Source organism: Lepisosteus platostomus, chromosome 7 (genome assembly GCF_059453375.1).
Source record: "Lepisosteus platostomus isolate fLepPlt1 chromosome 7, fLepPlt1.hap1, whole genome shotgun sequence".
NCBI lineage: Eukaryota > Metazoa > Chordata > Actinopteri > Semionotiformes > Lepisosteidae > Lepisosteus > Lepisosteus platostomus.
Window position 1 is genome coordinate 50,312,001 of NC_142617.1, and position 26,506 is coordinate 50,338,506.

The window sequence follows — 26,506 nt, forward strand, 5'->3', positions numbered from 1 at the left end:
GTTACCTCTCGCTTCTGAATAACTGATATTAATTGAACGGAAGGCTCAATCAGCCTCCCGCGCGCCCGCGATTCACGTGGTCTGTCCGTCCACGAGGGGAGCGCGACGAACACCGTTGACCTTAAAAACATATCCGGACCAGTTATAAAGGAGTTCATTTTAATTTCTTCAGAAAATAAAATCTCCCACAAATCTGATAAACTTAGGGTAGGTTCGACTTCAATTGAAAAAAAAACATTGAAAACATTTTTGTCCATGATGGATCTATATTTTCAATGGTTATCAAATTCAACGTTTGAACCGGAAAAAAAGAGACATGTTAAGCTAATTTCTGGCGGCAGAAAATGAGAATCGCCTTTTATGAGGTGGGAACAGTGGAAAATACATTTCCTCTATCCGATATACTGTAGGTTATAGCGGGTTTAGCGGAGTTATAGACCCATGTTGAACGGGCAAATTCTCATGTCTGTGGTTTATCTCTGATTGAAGCTGTACATGTAAATTATTTTTTATAAGTGATGCCTTTTTTGTTGTTGTTCAGGTTCCCGAATCTACAACCCGTGAAACAAACCTTTCAGAAAGACGTCTGTTCAGCTGAGTGCTCCCTGACAAAGGACAATGAAAACCGTTCAGTAAAGTTTGTATTTGGCGTCACTCTTTGTTGTGAACCAACGTGTTAAAGTTTTCATAAACGAAAACATTTTTTCAAGGGGTTACACTACAGCTCGGGATGTTTAAAGATAGAAAAGCTTGGTTTTCTCAAAGTGTCCCCAGACGTTTCTGCGATATGTGGGGTAAGTTAAAATTGTAGTTTATAGTTAACACATGTCCCATGCATCATAAATTAGGTAGTGAAACTCATTATTCCAGGGGATTGAGGAGCTGCACTGCGAAAACAACCATTATATTTGACTATAAATGTATTTGTTTTTTTTTAAAAAGCAATGTAAAAATTCCTGTACTAAGCCACAATGAAGCTCCTTTCAAACTGAATTCTAAAATATCCTTTATATGTTTAAACCATTTTATCTTGGTTTAGAGATAGTATAGTATAATTATCTTAGGAGAGTAATAATGTGGTCTAATAAATGTTAACCATTAAATTAGAAACGTTCATATCAGTGTGAACAAATATTTTTTGCATGACAGCGAATTTTAAATTTCAGTGTCTGAAGGTGGCATTATTACAGACTGGACAACAGCAGACTACATTTTCAGTAAAGACGCATCTCATCCAGACACTCATCGGTAACAAACTCCGTTTATTCTCCCACCTAAAGACAATCGTTTTGATTTTTCTACACAGTAAAAAACATAGTACACAGGAAAAAAGTCCATAACGCTCTGAAATATCGAATTATCTTTTCATTTAAAGTTACAGGTTTAAAAATAATTGCAAAATTGTTTTGAAGTATCAGCCTATACACAGACTATAAACAGTACATTGTGTTGTATATGGTTACAAATACCAATATTTCCTTTAATAATTTTGAGAATACTTGTAATAATTACAACAAAATAAATATAATTATTTAATAATTATAATTAAATAAAACCTTAATAGTAATACTAAGTCACATCGGGCACATATACTGTAACTGTGGATATTTCATGTAGCATTTTTTTTTGTTTAGGCTATATGAGAGTCTGGACTATTCTAAGGACAGGTTGACAGTTTTTCACGCCTCTTATCTGTCTGCTTGTGAGAAGAACAGAAACAAGGTAGCTGTGTCTGTGGGCCACTTCGTTCTTCCACCTTCCTCTGTTCAGAAAGGTCAGAAAAAATGTCTAAAATACTTTTAACTAGAAATACAACAATTCTTCTTGCAGTGCAAGTGAACTGCTTTCTATTCTAACAGTTGATTAATTGATATAATTTGAGAAAAAAAATCCTGTTTTATTTTTGCTTCTCTTAATATTTGCCACAAAATCACATACATGCTCCATACTGACCTCTATGAAAGTGTCCTCTATTACAAGAAAAAAAATAAAAATCAATGGCAAATTATAGCTGATACAACTTTATTTAAAAAGAGCATGCACAGTGTCAGATCTTCTAGGTCTTGCTGTTTACACTTCGTATTGGGCCGATTGTACATTTTTATGAATGCCACCCTTTTATATTTGTGGGTTTAGTAAAAATCAACAGAAAAACAGTCATGTTATTTCCTTACTTGTGAACTGAATGCTCTGCATAAAAGCTTTGCACATTGAAATACACATAATTACCATCACCTTCACTGCATATAGCAGGAAAGCCTTTGAACCCATGACTGACAGGCTGTGGGTTCGAGTCACTACTGCAGACACTGCAGTTGTACCTTGAGTGAAGTACTTTACCCCTGTGGCTCCAGGCCACCCTTCTGTACCAGAGGGGACCAGCATGACAGGGGTGATCCCTGTGGTGGAGTGGTGTCCTGTCTAGGGAGGAGTCACATGCTCTCTAGTCCTCTTAACCCAACAGAAACCAGAATGAGCTCTGGTCTGATGTGAGCTGCTGTGGCTCAGGTATGGCTTTTGGACTTCACTGTGTAAAATCATTACATTACTTTGAACCACAATGCTGTCCCCTGTAAAATATGCTAAAATTGCTCTAATATATCATCTTAAAAACCAATACTATAAAAGTAATTACAAAATTATCAATAATTTCAGAAGTGAAAGCAGCAGTGGGAAGTTTCATTTGGGAGAAAGAGGACAATCAAAGTACAAAACAGGTAGTTTTCTCTAGTATTTCAAATCTTCACTTTTTTATGGATGTATGTTATTTGTGTATGTGTGGTGATTTAATGTATATCTTTGGTTTAATCTTACAGTATGATTTTTGGAATATGTATGTAATCATCCAGTTATCCTGTAGAGAAGCCCATTGTGCTTAATATGTAACAGTTTATTTCGTTAGAGCATAGAACTTTCCTTCATGTGGATGTGTATTAGCATTTTACAGATGTATTTCTGTTTGTCCATAAAAGTTGCCATGTGGCAGAATAATCCAGATGGAAAAACAGAAGGATAAAGAGTACCACAGCGTAGGAAAGGACAGTCTTAAAAAAGACAGCAATAAAATAAGGTATGTACAGTAGATGAACTTTGGAGTAATCTGTCTTCATGTCAGGTCTAAACTCCGTTATGTTTGTCATATTATAACAGCCTTGTCCCAGTTGGACTCATCATATTGCCACAAGAGGTCCCTCTTTACCAAAACGTGCTAAGTGAAACTTGCTCTACAATGATAACCTGTTTCTTATACTGTGAAAGACATGGCAAATTCAAAACAGAATTAGATGTATGTATAATACAACTTTATGTTTATAGTAATCATTTTTGCTACATTGCTAGTGATTAAAAAAATGTCATTTGAGTATACTGTATTTAATGTTGTGAACCTAAATTATGTCTTTTGTAAAAGGCAGGTGACATGTGGAATTAAAACTCCACAAAGGGACATGCCATTGTGCTGTAACCCTCAGTATTATCCAATCAATAATATGTTAACAGGTAAGAACATTAAAATATGCATGCTTCAGATTATTTAAAATAAGAAAAAATACAAATAGACTAGTTGGTATCCAAAAACATTTCCTGTTTTAATTAACTATAATTTCTTTGTAATGACAAGTAAATTAATTGTGCTGGAACAGCAATTAACACCGTGGAAATTCTTTCCAAGACTTAATCAGATCCTTGAGAATTGAACTTCTATAGATTATTTGACAGCATCATCACTGTGTAACAGTGAACTCAGAAGAGCTCATAAAGATTAAATGACACATGGTTTCTTTCTCTTTTACAGGATATCTTTTTATTAATCAACTGAAAAAATATTCAGGAGAGTTAGCTGACTTCCTTCCTGGACATGCTGGATATTCTGTGTGCAAAGCACATAGTGAAAAATTAACTTTCAAATCTAAAAACAGAAATGACAAATGTATTAACAGCACTAACTGACCACTAATTGAAACTCTATCAAAGTACAGTTTCAAAGTAAGTCATGATATACAGAAAAATGTGAAATGATTAAGACGTAGTGTAAACCTTTACACTAATACAAGAAGACTGATCTTTTACAAGCCAGGGGAAAGTTTGTTAATTTTACAGATTTTGAGACTACACTTTAGGGTTTTCCATGAAAGTTCAGGGAAATCACACATTGAATCGTGAGATTTGAGATCTCGACACTCCAGTTGTCCGATTCTTCACATTATAGGGTTATTTCTGCTGGGTTAGCTTCCATGGTATCTTCTGCTTCTGTTTTTTTTACACATCCCAGTAAAATGAAATCCAGTCCCTAAAGAAAAAAAAAACAGTATTTATGTTTTATTACGGGTTAAAGTGAGTGGTGTCTGAAGGTTTCCTGCTAATGGGCATAGAATGTGGTATTTTGATCTTGTAGCTTGTGAGCTGGAAAAATAATTTGAAAAAAACTGCTAAATAGTACAGTTCTTTCATGAAAGCACATTCAATAAATTGTCAAATGAAACTCCCCAATATAGAGTGACCTCTCTTAATAATATAAATGACTCAGGTTATGAAAGAACAATAATCAAATTCAAACCGAAGTACACAGCACGTCCTATGGCATCATGCAGTGTTTAACCCTGTGAAGACATCAAACGGAACGTGGCCAGAGGCATTCATAAATCAACAGCTGAAGCTGTAGGGCCTTCTCAGAATCCTGTTAGAAACCATTCTACAGCTATACCAATAGGACGTTCATTGTGCAGTAAAGAATATCTTTCTGCCGGAAGATGGCGCCACATGCAGTACCTTAACAACCAGTTTTGCTGGGAGTTGGGGAATTAACAACCTCCATAAACCAGTATGACAAGATCTGTAAACCAATTGTAATGCACAAGCCTTTTAATTCATGGGCTGAAGTTTTGTAGTGCCAAAGTGAATGTTACCAGTTATAAATATGTACAGGACTTTCTGAATGTGGTTTAGCAGGTAAAAGCAGGTGCTTAAAGCTGTTCACAATCTAATGTGTTCATGTTATTATGGAAGGACACTACAAAATAAATAAAAAATAAAATCAGAATTGAAGATGGAAATGAACACACATTTGTTAGTTATTAGAGAATGCAGTAGTGTAATAAAATAATTAACTGAGAGGGGTTCTGTAATCCAGGATAATTCAGAATGTTAGTAAAATTAATGTAATTAAAAATGAAATATTTTACTCTCTTAACTTAAAAACAATATTATATTCCGATTGTATATTTTAGATCTCCAAGAAGAACAAAACACTTTTCATATTTTCATTTTGAATTAATGGTGGGGGCTCAGTATGTAAAAATCATACAAACACAAAAAGTATTATTTATAAAGGTTGATAATACTCAAGGACAGAATATGTAGGCTTTCTCTGCTATCCACTTCACTTATTTTGCATAAGATTTAGTTTAATGATCACTTCATAAAAAATTGTGCTATGGTATTAAATAGAGAAATATAATATCCAAGAATGAATATGAGAATACTTGTACAGTATATAGGTGTTCCAGAAACACATTTATTTTTAAGATTCTTATGCCACTAAAGTGAAATATGGAATATCATCAACTGAAAACTGAAAGTTAAATCTATATAAAGTTTCATTAAGATAGCTGCTTGCAAAAATAGCTTGCACTTTTACCTTCCAATGAGCAGGTCGTAATGTTAGTGGGTTTTCTCGCAGGTCTAGTTTAGTCAGTCTTGTAAATCCAAGGATTCTGTCATCTGGCAATGACGTAATGCAGTTGGACTTCATACAAAGTGCAAGAAGACTGACCATGTCTAGAAAGTAGATTTAGTTAATTTACTTTAAGCAGGATAAAATGAGCTAGCAGACCACACCAAACAGGTAATTCTATAATTGATACCAAAGCTTATGCAGTAGTAGCAATGTAATATAAGGTTACATACACAGCACATTGCATTTTACTGAGATGATGCTGCTCTGTATGTAACTGCTGTATCATCGCATCTTAAAATAATAATGCTTTTTAAATAGTTTATAATGCTTGGACTGTTTTTTAATTAATTCCAAAACAAGGGGGTTTATTCCCTGTTATTTATTCTGCTGTTATTATGCACATAAAAAATATTAGGCAATTGTAACATAAATTGATAACATTTTACCTGTAGCAAAAATGAAATCAATAGTTGTATTAACCTCATTTTTTACAAGTATAAACTCTAATAAAGATCTAACAAGAAATACTGTAAACCAGCTGGCACATAATTAAAACATTTCCTTGTTCCTCTTCAGCTTCAAGGTTCTAATATCAAGTCTTTGGTTTGCTAATGCTACAAACCTAAATCTACGTATACCATTTCCTATATCAGGAGGTGTCGAAGGATGGGCAGAAATAAAAGCGATATAAAAGTGACTATACCTAACTGATAAATACAGTATATTCAAATGAAAAACCCATCCTACTAAGTATCTAAGATACAGCACGTAGACACTGATATACAGTATGTTTTTTTTCTTGGAAAGGCAGAGGATGCTTGGAGCATTAAGTTACAACTCCTAGAAACAATGCAATAAATTCTATTTTTATTCAGCCACTTCCGTCCAACAATCTTGCTGTGAAGCACGGAGGTTGTTGGGGGTGGATGGGCACCATTCATCTACTAGATTTAATTAAGGAAATAGACCTGTAGTTACACAACAAGGTGGAACTCAAATATTTCCCATCACAAGGGGACTTGGTATTACATCATAGCTCATAAATAACTTTCTTACTCATCATACTGTACTATTGTTTAAGTAGGTAGCTGCGTCAGCATGTGTAGGTTGCAAAGAAACAGGTAACAGGTTTATTCCATGTTGAAAAGAACAGAAAGGAAACACAACGTTTCGTCTGTGGAGTTTCCGTTGTACTGTACAAATCTTCAATGGAGGCCAGATGACAGCCAATGACCCTCTCCACAGAATAAAAAACATTATGCAGTTTGCCATTGGGGTGGACAATCGCGTTGCCAAACCAAACAGATGCACTCAGAATGCTCTCAATAATGGCTCTGTAATCTGTATTAGAATTGTTGAGACTCACCAAAGTTTTCTAGCTGGCACAAAAAGTACATTCTATGCTTTCTTTGTGATACTGGTGATATTTTTGTTCCATTTTAGAGTATTAGAGATCATAATTCCCCAAAACATAAAGGTGTCCACCACACTCACAGCCACATCATTGATTACCAGGGAAAGAAGTTTTGGAGAATTTTTCCTGGATTCTCCATTTTCACAGTTCTAAGGGCATTAAGCTCCAGGTGGTTGTTAGCACACCTCCCTTTCTTTGTACATGGCCTCATCATCGTTAGCGATGAGGCTTACAAGGGTGATGTCATCCGCAAACTGAATTAATTTGACAGAAGAGTCGCCGGCGGCGCAGTTGTTGGTATGCAAGGAATAGAGTAAATGGGGAAAGTACAAATCCTTGAAGAACACCAGTATTAACAAACAGTCTGACAAATAAGGGGACAGCCACACTCATTGCCTACTATTCATGAGAAAGTTGGAAATCCAAAAGGTTTCTGAACTTCCCATTCTTTGATAATGAGAGGAGGAGTAAGAGGAGAGGAGCAAGCTGAGAACCCAATGTGAGCAGAACGGAAGAGAGGAGCAACAAGGGAGATTTAGCACTAGAATCTGAGGAGGTCATCAAAATGCATGAACTATGACCATCATTAACGACCCTCTGTTTTTGAAGCCTAAAATAAAATCTGTTCAGTCTATCTGGCAGAGATGAGTCATGACAACGAGTATAACGTTGGGAGGTTTCTGTTTATAATTTGTGATAGTCTGAAGGCTCCTCCAAACAGTAGTGGAGTCATTATCTGATAACTGCCATTCTAATTTATTCCTATATTACATTTTTGCATGCATTTTCTTAACAGCACAAACTAACTCAAAATAATCAAAGCTCATGAGTGTGAATATTTGCAAATGTTGACCACAGTATATAAAATGTGAAGCATCTATCAATTAAAAACCAGAAATCATGCTGTTTAGACCATTTTTATAATAGAGTGCATTTAGAAAAAGGAATCATACAAGGAATTGGGACAATTTCCTGTTAAATTAAATGTAAATAGACCAACTTAAGCTAGGCCTTTATGTAAATACTGTAGAGCTATGACCTCATATAGCTCAAACAACTGAATCCTTGGGTAATACAAAAACGTAAATCACGGAAATGTATGCAGAAACTTTACAACACACTAGTAAGACCTCATTTAGAATACTGTGTACAGCTTTGCTCACTATACCTTATAAAGGACTGTACTGTACAGTCTTAGAAAGAAGGGCAACACACATTATCCCACATCTCGGGGGAAATATCACATATTGAAAAACTAAGACAAGCAAACAAGCACAATGAGCCCAAAGGCCTCTTATTTATACCATGTCTCCATTATTCATTTCTTCTTTATAAACAATAAAAAATAATGGCAAGAAGAGACTATCAACCCATTTGAATGTATCATCTTTCTCCCCATAAGTAGCATCATGGCCGCATTTGCAAGATGTTAAGAGTATCAGCCTCAGCAACAGGGCTTGCAATTTACTGCAGGTAAACCAGGCACAACTCCCACTGTTCCAATATAAGCCAAGTCATAATCGTAAAAAGGATCATTTTCAGGACAACAGGAAAATTAACCTTTTGGATTTATTTACTGCAGCTGTTTCAAAAACCCTCCAGGCTTTCTCTGACTTATTGTTTGAGACCCAGGAAGACTTGGGAACACTTGCTCCTGCTATCTGGCTTCTTACAGTACTCTTCTATTTCTCACACAAGTCATTCATTTGAACCACACAGGCTTAACTTTCTGCCTTATCCATCTTCCTGAACAACTTCACATATGAGACACTTAGCTAGTGAAGATTTATGTTTTTTGAAGATTAACAAAAGATGCACACATATATACTCTTAAAAAATAACATTTTCTTTCATTTCTCATCACACGGAACTGACCTGACAACGTTTCTGGCACATGTTCAAATTTGTTGCCTTCCAAGTTCAGGAAAACCAAGGCCTGTAGCTTGCCAAACCCTTCTGGAAGGTCACACAATTCGTTGCAGGCCAGGTTTAACCACTGAAGGCCTGTAAGATGCACGAATTCGGGAGGGAGAGTGGAGAGGTGGTTGTTGTGTAACCCTATTTTCTGAAGTTTTTTCAGTTTCCCAACACTGGCAGGCAGGGAGATGAGGCTGCAGCCAACTGCCCACAGCTCCCTGAGCTCAGTTAGGTCTCCAATCTCCACAGGAAGGACAGAGAGGGGATTGTGGCTCACACTGAGAGAGTTGAGGTGGTGAAGTGCACCAATCCCACTGGGTAGCACAGTCAACTGGTTATCATCCAGGACCAGCACCTCCAGCCTCTGCAAATGCAGAATCTAAAAAATAATAATAAGACAGAAACTCATCAAGGGCTATCTCTCTCTCTTATTACGGCATTTGTGCAGATCCCTGTTATATTAAAAAAGATTAGCCTAACCCCAGACAGTATCGGGCTGGAGTGGTGGTTCTGTGGCTAAGGATCTGTGCCTGTGGGTGGAAGGTTGCTGGTTCAAATCCTGCAGCCAGCAGAAGAATCCTACTCTGTTGGGCCCCTGAGTAAGGCCCTTAACCCCAGCTGCTCCAGGGGTGCTGTACAATGGCTGACCCTGCGCTCTGACCCCAGGCTTCTCTCCCTGTCTATGTGTCTCATGGAGAGCAAGCTGGGGTATGAAAAAGACTAATTCCTAATGCAAGAAATTGTATAGGGCTAATAAAGTGATGTTACTGTATGTTATGAATCAAGAGGTCCAGTATTTTCACTAATATTGGCAAGAGACTCTGCCCAAGTGCTGCTGTGTTGGGTCAAATGGATGATTTCTGTCTGCTGTAACTGCACATTATAGCATCATAAGATCTACAAATTTGATCCAGAAAATCTAAATGACTCTGGCAGTGTGTCAGGTGGTGGGGGATTCTGTTTTGATTCACTTCCACTCAGCAATCTTGCTGTGGAGTGAAATAGTTGCTGGAGGATAAAGGGAGTGCTATTTGTTTATCTAATAGATTTAGTGAAGGAAATAATTCTGTAGTTTCACAATAAGGTGGGGCTCAGACTTTCCCACATTCACAAGAAGACTTTAAGAAATATCACATCACAGCCTATAAATAACTTTATTAATCAAGATCCCTTCATCTATTTTCTACCAACTTTATCTAGAGCAGGGTCGCGGAGAGCCAGAGCCTATCCCAGCAAGCAACAGGTGCAAGGCAGGGTACACCCTGGACCTCCGAGACAATGCATTTGAGAATGAAAGCAGAAATAATACGGTATTATAAAAAAAATTTCAACCTACGTTAAATGGCCTTCACCCTTACCTCTTGAGGTGGTAACAGAAGGCGATTGTTGTTTAGAAACAGACGCTTTAAATGTGTCAGATGAGAGAGAGAAGGTGGTGGCACAAAGAGCTGGCGATGACTGAGATTTAACACCTCTGACTGTTTGTATAGACTGTCCATAATCAGTTTTTCTGCATCCATAGTTTCACTGTCTCAGTAATCCGCAAAAGATGCCTGATTAACGCAGCAAGATGATGTTCTTTTGCATATTCCTAAAAAACATTTGTTCCGAGCTTCTTGTTGTCGATTCACTTAAAATACTAAAGTATTACTGCCCTTACTACCACTCACGGGTGAATAGGGATGATCCCCTTGGTACTGTACCTTACACTTTCTTTTCTTTGGTAACCTACAAAGTCAAGAATCGGGACATAAAAAATTACAATATCCTTACGAGTTCAGTACAACGCAGACAACATATGCGGAGGATTAAGTGCTGATATGAAGGCTCCATATTAACGTTTTGGGCAAAACTTTATTTCCATATTTTTGGTGTATTGTCCCCATAGCAACAATAGCTATACACTGCCAATAACTTCCGGGTCCTTACTACCCTTGACTCTATGGAGTCACCTTAGTACTACTAAAACGTGCGCAATCCATTTCAAGACCTGTGCAATTAACATTCAACTACAAACAAGACCTATGATTTTGGAATCTCTCGCAATAGTGACTTCTAAATAATTATATATAGGAATTGTTTAGCATGAATTTCCGTAATAAATTGTATGCTTATCATTTAAATTATGTAACACCAAATACATTTTTAATATCTGTTCTCTAATTCTAGTACTTACTAATTTGTAAGCGAGGTTTTTAACTGAGCGGAGCGCCTTATTTCATTTAAAATAGATGTAGATGTTAAAACTGAGAATTCAAGAAAAAATGCATGGTAAAGACGACAAAAGAAACTGTCACACAATCATGCATGCAGGAGACAGGATTTCTCTGGAATATTGTTGTGAATCCGACAGTTTTGTGTTTTTAGTGTGACCTTACACTAGATGTGTTTTGCCTTTTCCCAGTACTAATGTAAAGTTTCATTCTGCTATCGGGGCGTTAGTGCGGACATGTTGCAAATAGTCCAGCGCACTGACTATCTCCTGGTTAACAGAAAAACAGGAAAAGGGTACTTTGAGCTTGAGTGTGCAAGTTCAGCTCTGCAAGGCAAAGATCATACCCGCGGTTTACTGCGCTAGTCTCCAGAGCATATTTCTTCGCCGATAACCGAGATGGATCAGGATAATCTTTCTGTGGTTCTACATTCTGCAGGCAACCTTAAACTGGTAATATATGCGAAAATTAGAATGACATGAAGTACAACGAGTCGCCGCTTCAGAAAGTTTTTGATTATGAATCGATGTAATATGACGTAGGGTGTGGTGACGTGTGGGTAGCTGGCTGGCAGGAAGCGTTTGTAATGTTCAAAAACTAAATGATCGTACAGTATGTGTCGCGACAGACGGATCAGGGTGCCCCGTATTTCACTTGGGACCGCAACTGCAATGCGCACAGGGGGCGGAAAACAACGGAACGGGATATATCGGCATCTTATTCGAAACCGAGTTGTATCCCTTGTTGTGTTGTTGGTTTTCTTACAGTTTACAACGCCCAGTGCCGCTGAATGACTATTAACTAGTAGCTAAAGCACATAATGGCTCGCCAGTCATGCGCGAAATAGACGAAAATGTCCTTCTGCCAGGTCTGTCTTGCTGAGATGACTCTTGCAGTGCTTCCTCATGCCTGCCGCGAATGGCGGATTCGTGTCCTAGATGGTGACCACTAAAATGCAGGAGCTGCTTTTGCTTTGTTGCCGACTACACCACCTAGCACTTGCAAAGTTGCTAGGACCCTTTATCTCCCGCAAGAGGTTCTTTTTATTTTCCCAGAGACACCAGTGCAGTGCGCCCACAAACCAGGCAGGACTGTCACCCTACATAATATTCCCTTTTATTACAGTTAATCATGCTACACATAACACAATAATTTCTATGACTGCCCATGCAAAACACAGAAAACACAACCCAGCTCAGCCACAAGAGACACACACTATTCAAACCCCTTTCTGGAGCCCCCCATCCAGCTCACAGACACAGTTAAACCTGTTCATGCAGCCCCACATCTCGCCTCTGTCCTCTGCGTGGTGAATGCCAGGCATCTGCGCTAGGAGGGCCTTTGATCAATGGGACGAATCTCAGAGGCCCAGGCGAGAAACACATCGACACTGGGAGACACTGGCTGCTCGATGGGAACTTCAAGTCAGCATGGTGCCGGATACCTTCTGCCCCACACACCCATTCACTCACTCTGTCATTCACTTTTACGACGAGATAGTAAAATGTTGGGCTGTGTTTAAGAACGCACGTGTGTATAGCGAGCTTCCTTCTAAACGGGAGTTTGACACGGCACACGTGTACGCGCTTAGCACAAAGCCAAGGCAAAGCAGGTGCCACAAAGAGATTCTCTCGAAGTTCTTGCTTCGGATTTTCTTTGCGTTTCTTCCTCAAAGTGAGCTAAAATACCCCCCCCCCCAGTACTGCATGTGTAGAGTGAAGACAAGACCACATTTGTCTTCCCAGGGGTCAGAGCTGGCAGTGAACTCCAGCTGTCCTGCACAGGGGTGGCTTCTGGCTTCCAGCCATTATCCTGTGATCGTGACCTGATCAGGAAGTGCCATGAGAGTAGGCCTTTCCGAGAAGTTTATGATGTAGAACACATCTTCCCCACTTGAAAAGCATATTTGGTGAAAAATTCACTAATTTCAACTATTGACTTACCTACGTATTAACCTAAGGTGGGTTTTAGCTCATACTTCTGCTTGCTAGTCAGCCAGTTATTATTGTATCACAGTGAGATGACTGCCTAATTCTCCCTTCCTAGCCAGGTCCTCATCAATCATTACATCATTACTGACTCCCAGATAGACCTGGAATGTTGGCCCCGATAAGATGAGGTGACTGATGTTTTAACTTAGAAATTTGTTTTCACAGGAAAATCGCTCGATTCCTGAACCAGGCCCAAACGGTATGATTACATGTTTTTTTTTTATCAGATCTTTTTCAGTGGTGCTTTCCTTTCCAAAAGTCTAGTTCAGAAAGTGGAAAAGCGCAAGACCCTTCTTGTGTTGATGGGGTTACAAAAACTATGGCTTAGCTTTCAAAAGCATTCTGTTCATAACATTGTATAGTGAGCATTTTGGGGTTTCCACACTACTGAAAAAGCATTATCTTGTGATACTATCTCTTACACAACGATGTTCTCAGATTTTATATGAGAGTGAGACTTTTACTATGATGCAGGTATTTTGTAATGTCTTACAATGGACACAACCAGATACAATACAAAGGCATACAAAGTCTCTTGTCATTACGCAAGCAACAGGTGAAGACAGTCTTGTGTTACTAACTAAGGGAATTTCCGTGTCATTACCCTTGAAGAAGAATTTTAATTATTTATAAGAGGGTACTGGGAATTCATATCTTAAGTACACCATAAGGACTACAATGTTTTGGTATAATCTCTTTAATTGCACATAATCTATAGGAATAGGAAAGGTGTTTTACAATATTCTTTCAGTGTTGCTTGTGTTAGCATGATGGACTAGGCACAGCTCATTTCCTTCAGGTAAGCACTTGCCCATGTTGCACATTGCGTGAATCAGTGTTTTTAATGACATGGTATCAGTCAGATCATTTGCTGAATAAAAAGACGCCTTTTAGCCTTTGTTAAGATAAGACGGTATTGCTGCAAGCAATTGTGAAGCTATGGCAGAAATCAAAATACCAATGCTAGCATTTCAGCCTATTTTCTGATACTGTGTACTTTGTGCATCAGGGGATCTTGAGTGCCAGCTCAATTTTCATTTTTGTTTGCCATACTTGCTGCCAGGAGTATGAGAGTTCTGGGAAGTAAAATAGAATTTTGTTGTTCTATCCCCTCCTCAAAAAAGAACGTATTTTTCCCTTGTGCTAGCTTGTGTCTCGCATTACCAGATAAGCAATAATATTTAAGGCTCAGTTCTTCAGTGGGATGGATCTCTTTCAGCTCACTTGACATGAGCTTGGTGAGCAAAACTTGTATGCTCACTTGTGTTGCATGCGATTATAAAATATACATAATATATACTGTGAGAAATAGTGTGGTGAACTAGGAAAGTCTTCGGCCATTCCTTCGTCCTTTATAACTGATTATGTTTGCGAGTTACCTCCCAAGACAGACTTCTCTTCAGTCCTGTCATGGGGCGGAGCGGTGGCTCTGTGGCTAAGGATCTGCTCCTGTGGGCTCCTGAGCAAGGCCCTTAACCCCAACTGCTCCAGGGGTGCCGTACAATGGCAGACCCTGCGCTCTGACCCCAGGCTCTCTCCCTATCTGTGTGTCTGTGTGTCTCATGGAGAGCAAGCTGGGGTATGCGAAAAGATCATTCCTAATGCAAGAAATTGTAAAGGGTTAATAAAGTGATGTTATTATTATTATTATGAAATGTGGATAAACAGTGCTGTTTTTAAAAGTAACGTAGTCCTTTGTCCTTGTTGTCAGAGGTGTTACTTCGCATGCATTCAGTGGGCATCTGTGGCTCTGATGTCCATTACTGGCAACACGGGAGGATTGGAGACTTTGTATTGAAGAAGCCGATGGTTCTGGGTCATGAGGCCTCTGGGCAGGTCATCAAAGTGGGGTCAGAGGTCAAGCATCTCAAACCAGGTACATCTCGGAAAATATCCTTCATTTCGAGTGTAGGTAGTGTAAGTGGGCAACAGACAGTTATTTCAAAGGTTGATTAATAAAATGAAATAACCTGCTTGAATTACACTGGAATTCTTCTCAGATCCTTATGTCTGAGCTGTACATTGGAGACTGAGGGTTTCCTAAGACACTCAAGACTTTAGATTTGCTAATAAAACCGTGAGGAAGTACTAGCAATGTGTTTAAATTTCTTTGAGAATGCAGAGGCACTAAATCAGTAGGGACAGCTATATAGATAAAGGAAAAGAAAGTGGTCTGTAGGCATGTTAAGGCTCATGCGGATGTGCTCCCTCTCTTGCCTGTTTTTTTCATGTCTGGAGAGCGGCATCATAGTGCGAGGAGTCACAGAGCAGTTCAGCGAAGGTTTGAGGTGAGGGATGAAAATGGCCAGTTCTGGAGCACACTGGGAGAAGACATACACAAAGTGCATCCCCCACAGCATCCTGAATCACAGCAGTGTGACAGCAGGTTTTGTAGTCTGTGTACAACCAGGGTCACCCTACGTCATTACCATGAATGGTGTGACAATTCTGCTTATGGCCCAGTGGCTCTTCCTGATGATGTTATCCGGACCATTCAGCTATTCCGGAGATGTCACAAGCAACAGCGGGTGGCTGTTTAAAATGTGCTCAAGCCAGGTCAGGAGTAATGACGGGGTGCCGGAGTCAGATTTCTACAGCAGGCAGAATCACACCGCTCATGTGCCTCCCTGCGCGGCAGCACGATCTCTCCGGCCAACTGAAGAATTTCCTCTCCGCGTAGTTCAGCTCGACTGTGCAATCAACGCCCATCTACAACGACCACAGCAGCAGAAAACCCACGGGGCTCTGAGCACCCGCAATGTTCTTGCGTATCTCATCCACAGGTGACCGAGTTGCCGTGGAGCCCGGAGTGCCCCGAGAGATGGACGAGTTTTTCAAAAGTGGACGCTACAACCTGTCGCCCACCATCTTTTTCTGCGCCACTCCACCAGATGATGGAAATCTGTGCAGATACTATGTTCACAACGCCAACTTCTGTTATAAGTCAGTGCTGTGAACCGTTTGAAGAATCCTAGTGCAGATGTTGGGGGAGAATTGGGGGAGCTTTAAAATAATACTGCAATTAGTGAGGAAATTTAATGAGAATATCGCATACACTGCTGTTAATGTAGGAATTAAAACACACAAGAATAAAGTGTCATGAGAGGATTATGAAGTGAAAATTTGGCTTTACCCGCTTGGTTGAGGGTTGATCTCCTGGCCAGAGAGAAGGGGATCATGTACGGTATTTAGAGTATTTAGGAGAGGAAATGACATCGGTAGTGATTGCTAATTACTGACAGCCGTTTCTGATTGAACTTGGTTGTTGTCATCCCTCCCAAACGTTCTTTACAAACTCCATTAAGGTATATTACCTGGTTCACAACAGCCTGGCATCAGTTGCTTACCATTAAAAAGTCACTATCAATTTTTAAGAATTGCCATACAGCCCTACATAAACATAAACTGCTTGATTTCTCTTCTTACGTTTTTTTTCTTCCAGGCTACCAGACAATGTGACCTACGAGGAAGGGGCTCTAATTGAGCCTCTCTCTGTGGGAATCCATGCCTGTCGCAGAGGTGGGGTATCTCTGGGCAGCACTGTCTTCATCTGCGGGGCAGGTGAGGACTTGCTCATTGTGGGCCAGGGCAGAGCAGGCCCCACTATACACCAGCTAAGACTATCAGGACAATACTGGCATGCATTTCCAGAGCTCCGCAGTGTTATAATAAGTGCCCTGTATGTGGGGCAAACAGAATGTGTCAAACACAACAGGCAGAACCAGATTCGAGAACAGGCAAGCCAGGTGCAGTGCCTTGCACAGATGATCATGCAATATTACACAAGAAATGCGAAAAATCCGTGGAATATGTTGGCAAACTCCTTTATTTTTTTAACAACGCATTTGGCCTCGCCACGTATCTGATCACACAGACAAAGGTTTTGTTACTGTGTCTGGAATTCCCAGGCATCATGTTACCAAAGATTCTGTTTCCTGCTAAAAACAGTATTCATTCACTGTGATCCTCTTCTCCTTTTCAGAAAAAGAACAGAAGTGGTCTTTGAGGATTTTAATTAATTACACCCACAGGGGACACTGTGCCAGACATTTTTGGTTTTAAGTCATGGAAGAGAGAAGGAAAAGGACACACAGGACTACAGTGCATGTTGCATTACTAGAGATCAGATGGTTTGAAAAGACAATCGGGTGCACAGAGAAGAATAAAAAGCAATCTATTCCCATTTTAGGTCGGTCAGTCCCCATCTCATAGCTTGGCAGTGGAGATGGTCTTGTATTCATTACAGCACGAAAGTAGATACTTCTTTTATCTTGCCTAATTTTGTATAGTGTGCACAAATTTTGAGTCTGCTTGTGTCCCTTTTCGAGGGTTGGAAAAAATATTTGGTAGCTTCCCAGAAATGTTTTGCTATTTTTCTAGAGGCGGATAACTTTAGCGTGGTTTCAATAAGGTTGGGAAAACGAATATAATTCACTCCTTTAAAGGTAACTTTAAATAAATCCGATCAACAGCAGAAAGTCATCAGTGTGTCCCCTAGCCCACAGTAGGTCCCAGGACACCACAATTATAGTCTGAAGTAACCACTTTCTTGCAGACGGGTCATCTCTCTGGCAGAGATGGAAATTTTACACAACCTGAAAAGGAGAGTCACTATGACCATCTGGACTAACCGTGTACTTGGTGGTTAAGAAATCATTTGGTGAACCAAAGAGCGACCGTGAAAATATGGGGCAGAGAGAGCTGTGGTCAACTACATCATTCCGCGTGAGGTTCTTTTAAGTTTGACAGGTGAAGTCTTTGCAGCCTTAACCTTAACTTGAGAGAGGCTACAGATTTACCCTTTCGGAAATGCTGCATCAGCTAGTTCCATTACAGCACGTCACAGTGACTGGACAAGAAGTTATAAACTGCTAAATAAATCACAACACGACTTGTTTAAAGTTTAAAAAATGTTGTGGAAGGTGGCTTTCGTCCTACGTTCCATCTGTGTTTCATTTCGGTCTGGGTTAATTCCCTCAACCCGGTTGACCCATTGGGATGGGAAACTGTCATAACCGCTGAGTCATGGTAATGAGCGTGGTTTTTCAGTCTCCAGCTGGAAAATGTGTCCCCATGCTGTGATCAAATGAGTATGGGGGAGAGGACTACAGCTTCAGGGAGACCCCCAGGTCTAACCCTATAACCACTGCGATCAGGAACAATGTCTACTCTGCCTGTGCTGTTAGAACGATCTCCCCCTGTACTGATGTGATAAAACTGACATGTAACAATGCCCTTTTACTGTGTTTGCAGGACCTATTGGGCTTGTTTGTCTGCTAGTGGCCAGAGCTATGGGTGCCTCCAGGGTTGTAATAAGCGGTAAGGACTTCTTGTTCATAAAGTACTGTCAACAGTTGTATAATATTGGATAGTTCAGTTCTCACAGTTTGTTCTGTGGTAGATATGGAGTTATCATGATATCGGTAATCCTAATCCCCAATTCTGCATGCTCACTGTACTCATCACCTCCCACCTCTTCACTTTAAAATAAAAATAGGTGATGATAGGATTGCTCTGAAAACATTTGAAAAGTGTGTTGAAAAAGTCTGCTCCTGGTGTCATGCTACGTCGAAAATGCACGTTGAATTGCAGTCTGATGAATTACAGGCGAAATAATCCATTATTCTTGCAGAGAAGCACATTCTTTTCAGTGCTGGGCCAACTCCTGAAGAATTACTGCCAACAATATGGAGTATTAAATGCCCTTACTCCAAACAGATCGCCGTTACAGCTCGCTGCTTCAGGAGATAAGAGTTTGAGGGTTCAGTGAGGTACCAGTGTGGTAGTGCCAGATGAACTGTTCCTTGTTGAGAAGAAAGCTATGCATATCTGAGTGGGATCAGGAGGTGGATGGGCATTGGGTGTGGTCTTCTTCCCAAACTGATGCCGTGAGTGTTATAGTTACCTCTGGCTTTCAAGCGTCGACTGTTACCAGCTCATACCGCCAGGGAGATCCGATTTAGACCCAAGCAATATAAGGCAGGAGAAACGAAAGCACAGAAAATATATTTTTTTTAGTTCCTTTTGGTCTCCCAACAAGCGCGGGGGAAGGAGTTGTGTTTGATTGCCGTTCCATTCGCCTGTTCTCGGTCAAGAGCAGCGCAGGTCACTTCTCTCTTCCCGCACCGCGTCTTCCCCGGGGCAGATCTGTCAGCTGAGCGCTTGCAGAAGGCCGCGGAGCTGGGGGCTGACTTCCCCCTGCAGGCGCAGAAGGAGAGCCCCGCAGAGCTCGCAGCGAAGGTGCAAGGGCTGCTGGGATGCCTGCCGGAGGTCACCATCGAGTGCACTGGAGTGGAGTCCTGCATACAGACCGCCATTTATGTGAGTGCGTTAGTGTGCAAGTTGCGGGGACAAGGGGTCCAGCTTCAGTCTCTGATGCCTACAGGATCTTGTCTTCTCTTCTGGAGGTTTGGAAACATTTTTAACATGCTGTCACAGCACTGCAGTCTTCGTAGAAAACAGGTCACAAGTTTAGAAAATGCATCAGTCTCGTGGGAATAAACATCCTATCAGCACTTTGAGTGAATCAGCACTTTTAAAATTACAGTTTCCCCTTAAACGTTGCCCATGTGTACAGCAGCTTGAAAGCAGTCCTTGCACATTAATTTATCAGCTGCGGCATCACAGTGTCATGTTTTCAACCTTGTGCATAAAAAGGTTTTCAGAACACTTTCCTCCTCTACAGTATTTGCTCCTCTATTTTATCCTACAAGTGGAATATTGATTTGACTCTTCAAAAGAGGAATTAAAAAAATCCCCCCCAAAAAAAGATAGATTGCACAAATTAAGAAGGTACTTTCTTAGATGATGCCAGCCTTCCTTCAAAGCTTTGAAAGTGGTTTAGAAATGTTTCATAGCCTGAGTGTTGATGCTGAAGAACGCTGGTGGAGGAAATCGTGTAGAATAGTGTGCGAATGGAACACCTTACTATCAGAATGCCAACACGTTAATAAGATATCATTACATGATAGATTAACAGTGTCAATCTTTAAAGAGGTAATTTGCATAGAAAGTATTGTAGTTTATTATCAAATGGCCTTCTGTGAAAACACCTGCAAAGCTAATATTGGGAGGTGAAAAGAAATACAAGCCCTTTGTGTTCCTTTTCCCCGCCATAAAAACTACCCGTACCCAGCTGAAGACATCTTTTATCCTGTGGCTTATGAGTGTTGTTCAAAGTAAATATTAATTTTGCAATCCCAACGTATTGCCTATATAAAACATAGGCTACCTTATTCACATAGCATTATTTGATTTGATTGTTTGATTGTATATTTTTTAATCAGATGTAGAAATATTCCTCCGTTCTTCCTTATTGTGGGATTAATTCCTATAGACTGTTCTCACTCTCCCACAATAGCTGTCCAAACACAAGGCTGCTCAATCTGTTTTCATAGATTAACTGCGTCATTAGCAAATCAATGGATTGGAATGCAGCATTACTTAACCTGTGTAAACTGGGTGTTTAATGCTGTATTGGCAGTATTTTATGTCAATTATCTGTGTACATGTGGTTTCATTTAAGCCTGTATTTCCCAAGGTTAGATATCACAGATTACTGTACATTTTAGTTATCAGTAGGTCACTTCTGTATTGGTAATAGTTACGTAACAAAATCTTAGTTTTACCCCCAAACCTTCAGTTAAATAATGAACTAGAATCTGATCCTGAAGCAGTCATGTCAAGAGGCCTCAGGGCCCATTAGTTCATAGTATTAATGTTCTCAAGTGAAACATATAGAACAATGTTTCACTTGAGAACATTAATACTGTGACCTACTATAGAATAACAGGCAAAATGACAGCATAACGGAAGCCCTGTTTAAAATATGTACTTATGCAAGAACATAAGAATGGTTTCATCTTGTTTGAAATCTTTCAGCCCATCTTGGCTTTTGGTTGTTAGTTGCTAGTTCATCTCATCCAACTATTTTTTAAAGAGGTCAGTGTATTGGCTTCAACACTCCCGATGTCTTGTGCTACACTCCCTCAAACTTTTGGTTAAGGAAGCTCCGGTTATCCTGCCTCCGCTTTCCCCATGATTAGGACTGAGTTTCTTTTTCCACTCCACTCACCGTGTTCAACGGTCTATTTACTTCCGTCCACATCAGTCTTCCTCAGTGGTATCAGCAGGTTTTGTAATGCTGTATTGGTCAAAAGAAGTCCAGTCTCCAACTTTATAATTTAGGATTTAGAGATCTCTCCATATGGTTATTCGAATTAGCCAAGAATTCCCTCATGGTATATCAGGTCATTAACTGTTTCCTTCTGAATGTTAACCATACGGCTGTTACAACGGCACCTGCTCTTCCTGGTGGCCCCTAGTGGCCATTGAGGGGAGAGCAGGGACAGTGGAGGCACTGGACTATGCTACCCTGTAGCCCCTAAACAAACCGCAATCTCACTGTTTTCCTTGGCAGGCTGATCAGCTGTGCTCCGTGAAGGCAGCCTGCCCTCGTGCATGAGTGGAGGGGCTCTGGGTTTACCTCACACCACCCAGCTAGGTAGCTGGTGTGTCGAGTCCCCATTGCCAATCCGCGTACTGTCCTTTCCCAGTCTGATCATGGCCAGGAGGCTGCAGTCATTACCATTCTCATCTGTACACCCTGCCCTTCGAAGTCCATGCAGTAATATTTAGAGGTCTTCTCCTCCAGGATGGTCCAAAATCAGACTTACACCACTGTCTGGATGAGCATACCAGTGTTCCTTTGGTCAGCACTACTCAGCCTGCTCCCCATAGCTTTCATGCACAGGTTTGCTCCCACCCATTAGGGTATAGAACTCCTCTCTCAGAGTACAAGCATCTGCAACCAAAACCCAAACAGTGAGTAAAGCTGTGAAACCCTGTTTATACCAAACACACTGCTAATCATACCCTGCGAAACCCGACAACAGAGACACGGCTAATCGCGCAATGTGTAAACAAACTACTACCAGTAATGTAAGTACCTCATTTCCACCCAGTCATCCAATGGACAGGTTCCTTGACAGGCTGTAGTCACCCAGTCTCTTACACTCTCTCTGTAGCCCAATCTGCTTAATATGTAGTAGTTTAAACTGGTATTCTTATTGATGTAACCCTTTGTGTGTTGGAATTCCATATAGTACATTGATGTGTTTTATCTGATTTAGTTTAGATCTGTTATGAACACTCTTTATAAAATAACATAATTTTATGTTATTTATGTTATACATAACACTTTATGTATTAAGTATTTTTCACCATGACACAGCTGAGAAGGGCTGTACTATCAGTTAGTGGTGATTAATGACACAGTCATTAGATTAAGGGAGCCCAACTCTGGCCGGTCCTCAGCATGGCTTATACATCTCTTTAAACACGATAGATGGATTAAAACAGCATCACGAATTGCAACTAAAAGGGATCCAAAGTGCTGTGTGGCTTTTGCAGCATCTAATTATCTCCGTTCAAATGATGCTTTATGGCAAATACAAATTGTGAAAGTCTACTTTTTTCACCAGTCTGTCGTAAGCAGGACATAATCTGCAACACCTACTCTCCACATGTGCAAAACTGCAGTTTAGTTTGAGACAGTCGAGTCGGGTTGTGTCTTTACACTTGTGTCTAATTTTAAGTCCTGAAGCCCCAAAATAGTGGGTTTTGTGACATGTTTCAACCACAGTATCAGGCTAAAAATCTGCATCCAATTCTAAGTCTAGTTACTGAATTCTTGATTCGTGACCTGCAATGGGTTTTGTCCTGGCCGCTGGGGGACACCCAGCACCTGGACAATGGCCTTGTATGACTGTGCTGTGTTCTGCTCTGCTTCCCTCTCCCCCACCAGGCGACCCGTTCTGGTGGTGTGGTGGTTCTGGTCGGACTGGGCTCTGAGATGGCGAACATCCCGCTTCTGAATGCCGCGGTCAGGGAGGTGGACATCAGGGGCATCTTCCGCTACTGCAACACGTGAGCATCAGTGGAGCTTTGTGTCTCTGAGAGGTCGAGCAGGACTCATGCCGGACATGCTCAATGCATGCAGAGCATAGATCTGACACATCGTACAGCACCTTAACTCATAAACATGCAAACACTCTGACCATGCAAACCAATACACAAACAGATCATGTTTGCCAAAAGTTTACTTCCTGTCTGGTTCACAGGTGACCTTACTCAGTTAAACTGCACCCCGGCACGATCTGATGCCACTCAGTGCTTGGCTCTTTGTGCTTTGTGTGCTTGGCACATGTTTTGCTTTTTGATTATTAGGTATTATCGATTTAAAAATGTTAACTTCACAATGAGTCTGTATTTTCTACATCAAAGGAGTGGACCGCAGACTTACCTTGACTTCATTTGATAACTGGTGCTGAGGCATGCTGTGTTACTGTACTCAAGAGCCCAGGATTTCTCAAGAGCCCTGTGAACTGTGTGTTGTCACAGTGACTTTAGCACTGGCTACAAGCTGGCAGTCTTTCTGAATTGGTTTGTAATTAGTACTATATCATCAGTGGTCAGTTAATATCCCCCCCTCTCTTATTTACTTACACCTTTTAAGTATATTTGTGTTAGAAGCACAGACACTGATACACAGCAGAATATAGCAGATATAACAGCACACACCCACTGAAATTTGACTTGCTACCAGAATTTGTTCGGATGGGTGTGTAGGAAAACCCTGAACATGCCACAGCTGAGGTGCAGCTCCACACGAGTCCCGTCATGGGGAGCCTGGGTGTTTCATTTCAAATAACGACATTTCCTTCTAAAATAAATGTGCCCCCCTTTTTGCTTAGCCACTGCGCTCCTTATCCAAATCTTAACTGCGCAGCTTGCCAACATGAAGGCCCGAGACTGCAACATTTCATTGCCTGAAAATTGGCCTCTGTTCATTATCCAGGAGATGTCTGCACACAGCTGTGACAGTGGGGTGGGTTGTGGGTTCTGTCCCACTTTCTGTCTTTGAAGCCCAGCCTTGGCTTCTTTAAATCATGCAGCCCAGCTCTCTTTGGTGTTCTTGAGTAGCCAAACCATTCTTCTCCGATTGCTTGTTCCTTTCTTGGCAACACTGCTCAGAGGACACACAGCAGGTGATACACTAAGTTACTCAAACTTGCTAAACAGCCACTCCTAAAACCACAATTAATCAAAGCTGTGCTACAGTATTATAAGGTTTGAAATACTGTAAATGGATGTAAAATCCAGTGTGTGTCAAGACTTATTTTGCCTATTATGCATTAAGTAGCATAAAAAATACAAAAAATACTATTGGTTTCAAACACAACACTCATGTCTCGCATTTTTAATGCTTCTAGGTGTAGTTTGCTTCAGTAATTGTTTGGTGAAAGTAATTTGATGCTCCTCTACAATTAAATTCCACCTCACTACACCTGACAAATCTGTTTAATTTGTGTTTTTTTCTTGTTCAGGTTTTGATCAGCACTACTTTAGAATTTGTTCAAATCAAAATATACTTTATTTCCATAACAACAAAAGAAACATTCTCACATATTTTGTAGACATTCTGACTAGGTGTCTGGACTTGGCATGCGATAAAACCTTTCAAACGGGGCGATTGTCCATTATCAATCTGTGCAAGTGGATGATGAGGCCGGATTTGCGCAATGACAGAGTCCCTCCAAGCTGAGCCACTTGCTTTTGTCCATCAGTGCCTGTACAGGGCCCACGGCCCCTTCCAGCGCTCCCTCGCCGCGGGGAAGCCCCAGTTGGCGACGTCGCGGGAGAAACCCTGTCTGTGTCAGTCCTGCGGTGACTCCTCTCCTCTCTCTCCCCAGGTGGCCCATGGCGATCACTATGCTGGCCTCCGGTAAGGTGAACGTGAAGCCGCTGATCACACACCGCTTCCCACTGGAGCAGGCCCTGGAGGCCTTTGAGACCACTCGGCAGGGCCTGGGGGTGAAGGTCATGCTCAAGTGCGACAAGCAGGACCAGAGCCCGTAACGTCCACCCCGGGGCTGTGAGAGCTCAGGCGCAGCGAACACCCTGGTACCGGCCATGCAGTCAGCGGGCCTAGCTGCGTTTTGCCTGAGACTATCCTTACTCTACTTTAAAAAAACTCTTCCTTTTCTTTTCTTCCCAAGTCCAACATCCATAATTTGGCACTGATGTGCTAGATGTGGTAGCAGACCATTATACCTGGCCGTAGAGAATGCAGTCTGGATTCTCTGTTTTTGCAGTTTTCACAGCATTCATAAAACACCTCAGACTAATTCCTAAGATATTAGACTACCGCATCATAACAAGCTGATGGCAGTAAGAAAGGAAGAAAATCCGAAAGTAGGAAGGTTTTTTCAGATTTGGGGGTGTGGTTCAGGACGTTAAGCGTGGAATTATTAGTTTAATGTCATAGAACGTATATGAAGTATAATAAGAGGTGCTGTATTTGAAAAGATCTCGGGTCTAAGACAATTAGGTAGTACATTAGAGTTCAGACTACAAATGTTTAATTTTCTTCTGCATTTTTGTTATGTCTTGTGCTAAAATATTTTACAATTTCAGCACATTGAAGAACAAAGTGCCCCCCACTATAAGGCTGAGTGTTTACATACTGTACTTTCAAGGACTCAGGAGGAAATTGCTCTTGTTAAACTGACATTTTAATGCAAATGTATGACTAATCCGTGGTTATAGCCCTCTTCAAAAAGAGCTCATTAACTGTGAAAACTCATTGCTGTATTTGTCTTCTGATTTCTGCTTCACCACAGCAAACATAAACCTGTGATAACAAAGTTTAATCTGATAGTCTTGATTTACTTGGTAGTGACACAGATTATGTGGGTTAGGTTTTCTGGGAAGGTTCAAATGGTGGCAATTTAGGAGAATGGACATTTAGTACCAAAATTTGAAGGACTCAGGAGGAAATTGCTCTTGTTAAACTGACATTTCAATGCAAATGTATGACTTATCCATGGTTATAGCCCTCTTCAAATAGAGCTCATTAACTGTGAAAACTGATTGCTGTATTTGTCTTCTGTTTTCTGCTTCACCACAGCAAACCTAAACCTGTGATAACAAAGTTTAATCTAATAGTCTTGATTTACTTGGTAGTGACATTATGTGGGTTAGGTTTTCTGGGAAGGTTAAAATGGTGGCAATTTAGGGGAATGGACATTTAGTACCAAAATTTGAAGTTTTTTTTTACAGATCAGTGCACAAAAAATGGTTTTTAATTGGTTTTAAACCAAACTTTTGAACCCCACTTCATTTAAGAAGCACAGTATCAAGTGGAAAGAAAACTCTTGCAAACAAGATGTTATCTCTGCGTATTGGGTTTGTAACTTTTAGTCAGCATGGTTTTGGATTTCATTCATCGTGAAAC

The 26,506-nt window shown here is 40.6% G+C and overlaps 3 protein-coding genes across 4 annotated transcripts; 2 read left to right on the forward strand and 1 right to left on the reverse strand.

Annotated features, from left to right (window-relative positions):
• Positions 1 to 65: 65 nt before the first annotated feature.
• Positions 66 to 5,051, forward strand: terb2 (telomere repeat binding bouquet formation protein 2). Of its 2 annotated transcripts, none has more exons than XM_088641031.1 (8): positions 66 to 207; positions 542 to 794; positions 1,167 to 1,248; positions 1,635 to 1,774; positions 2,656 to 2,717; positions 2,973 to 3,070; positions 3,410 to 3,498; positions 3,794 to 5,051. In XM_088641031.1, exons 2-8 carry the CDS (start codon positions 731 to 733, stop codon positions 3,946 to 3,948), a joined length of 690 nt encoding a protein of 229 aa, XP_088497157.1. In that variant the 5' UTR covers positions 66 to 207; positions 542 to 730; the 3' UTR covers positions 3,949 to 5,051. The 2 variants fall into 2 exon arrangements, with proteins under 2 accessions (XP_088497157.1, XP_088497158.1); XM_088641032.1 differs by lacking the exon at positions 66 to 207 and adding an exon at positions 224 to 365.
• On the reverse strand, positions 3,776 to 11,253 carry LOC148659099 (uncharacterized). The gene is made up of 4 exons (XM_088641029.1): positions 10,364 to 11,253; positions 8,964 to 9,384; positions 5,636 to 5,775; positions 3,776 to 4,288 (listed from the first exon to the last, which is right to left on the reverse strand). The coding sequence occupies exons 1-4, from the start codon at positions 10,523 to 10,525 to the stop codon at positions 4,202 to 4,204; spliced, it is 810 nt and encodes a 269-aa protein (XP_088497155.1). The 5' UTR covers positions 10,526 to 11,253; the 3' UTR covers positions 3,776 to 4,201.
• A 211-nt stretch (positions 11,254 to 11,464) lies between these two features.
• sord (sorbitol dehydrogenase) lies at positions 11,465 to 26,203 on the forward strand. Its single transcript, XM_088641028.1, has 9 exons — positions 11,465 to 11,670; positions 13,375 to 13,408; positions 14,921 to 15,085; positions 15,993 to 16,152; positions 16,652 to 16,770; positions 18,463 to 18,528; positions 19,355 to 19,530; positions 23,015 to 23,136; positions 24,963 to 26,203. Exons 1-9 carry the CDS (start codon positions 11,617 to 11,619, stop codon positions 25,126 to 25,128), a joined length of 1,062 nt encoding a protein of 353 aa, XP_088497154.1. The 5' UTR covers positions 11,465 to 11,616; the 3' UTR covers positions 25,129 to 26,203.
• Positions 26,204 to 26,506: the final 303 nt, after the last annotated feature.

What these genes read in the sequence shown, in the direction of transcription:
- terb2 (XM_088641031.1), top strand. Translation starts at nt 731, where the DNA reads ATGTTTAAAGATAGAAAAGCTTGGTTTTCTCAAAGTGTCCCCAGACGT. An exon ending in ACGTTTCTGCGATATGTGGG is followed by an intron (nt 795 to 1,166) that starts GTAAGTTAAAAT and finishes TTTAAATTTCAG; the next exon opens with TGTCTGAAGGTGGCATTATT. An exon ending in AATCAATAATATGTTAACAG is followed by an intron (nt 3,499 to 3,793) that starts GTAAGAACATTA and finishes TCTCTTTTACAG; the next exon opens with GATATCTTTTTATTAATCAA.
- LOC148659099 (XM_088641029.1), bottom strand. Translation starts at nt 10,525, where the DNA reads ATGGATGCAGAAAAACTGATTATGGACAGTCTATACAAACAGTCAGAG. An exon ending in TGTGCCAGAAACGTTGTCAG is followed by an intron (nt 5,776 to 8,963) that starts GTCAGTTCCGTG and finishes TCTACTTTCTAG; the next exon opens with ACATGGTCAGTCTTCTTGCA. An exon ending in TACGACCTGCTCATTGGAAG is followed by an intron (nt 4,289 to 5,635) that starts GTAAAAGTGCAA and finishes TTTTTTCTTTAG; the next exon opens with GGACTGGATTTCATTTTACT.
- sord (XM_088641028.1), top strand. Translation starts at nt 11,617, where the DNA reads ATGGATCAGGATAATCTTTCTGTGGTTCTACATTCTGCAGGCAACCTT. An exon ending in TCCTGAACCAGGCCCAAACG is followed by an intron (nt 13,409 to 14,920) that starts GTATGATTACAT and finishes CCTTGTTGTCAG; the next exon opens with AGGTGTTACTTCGCATGCAT. An exon ending in GCATACAGACCGCCATTTAT is followed by an intron (nt 19,531 to 23,014) that starts GTGAGTGCGTTA and finishes CTCCCCCACCAG; the next exon opens with GCGACCCGTTCTGGTGGTGT.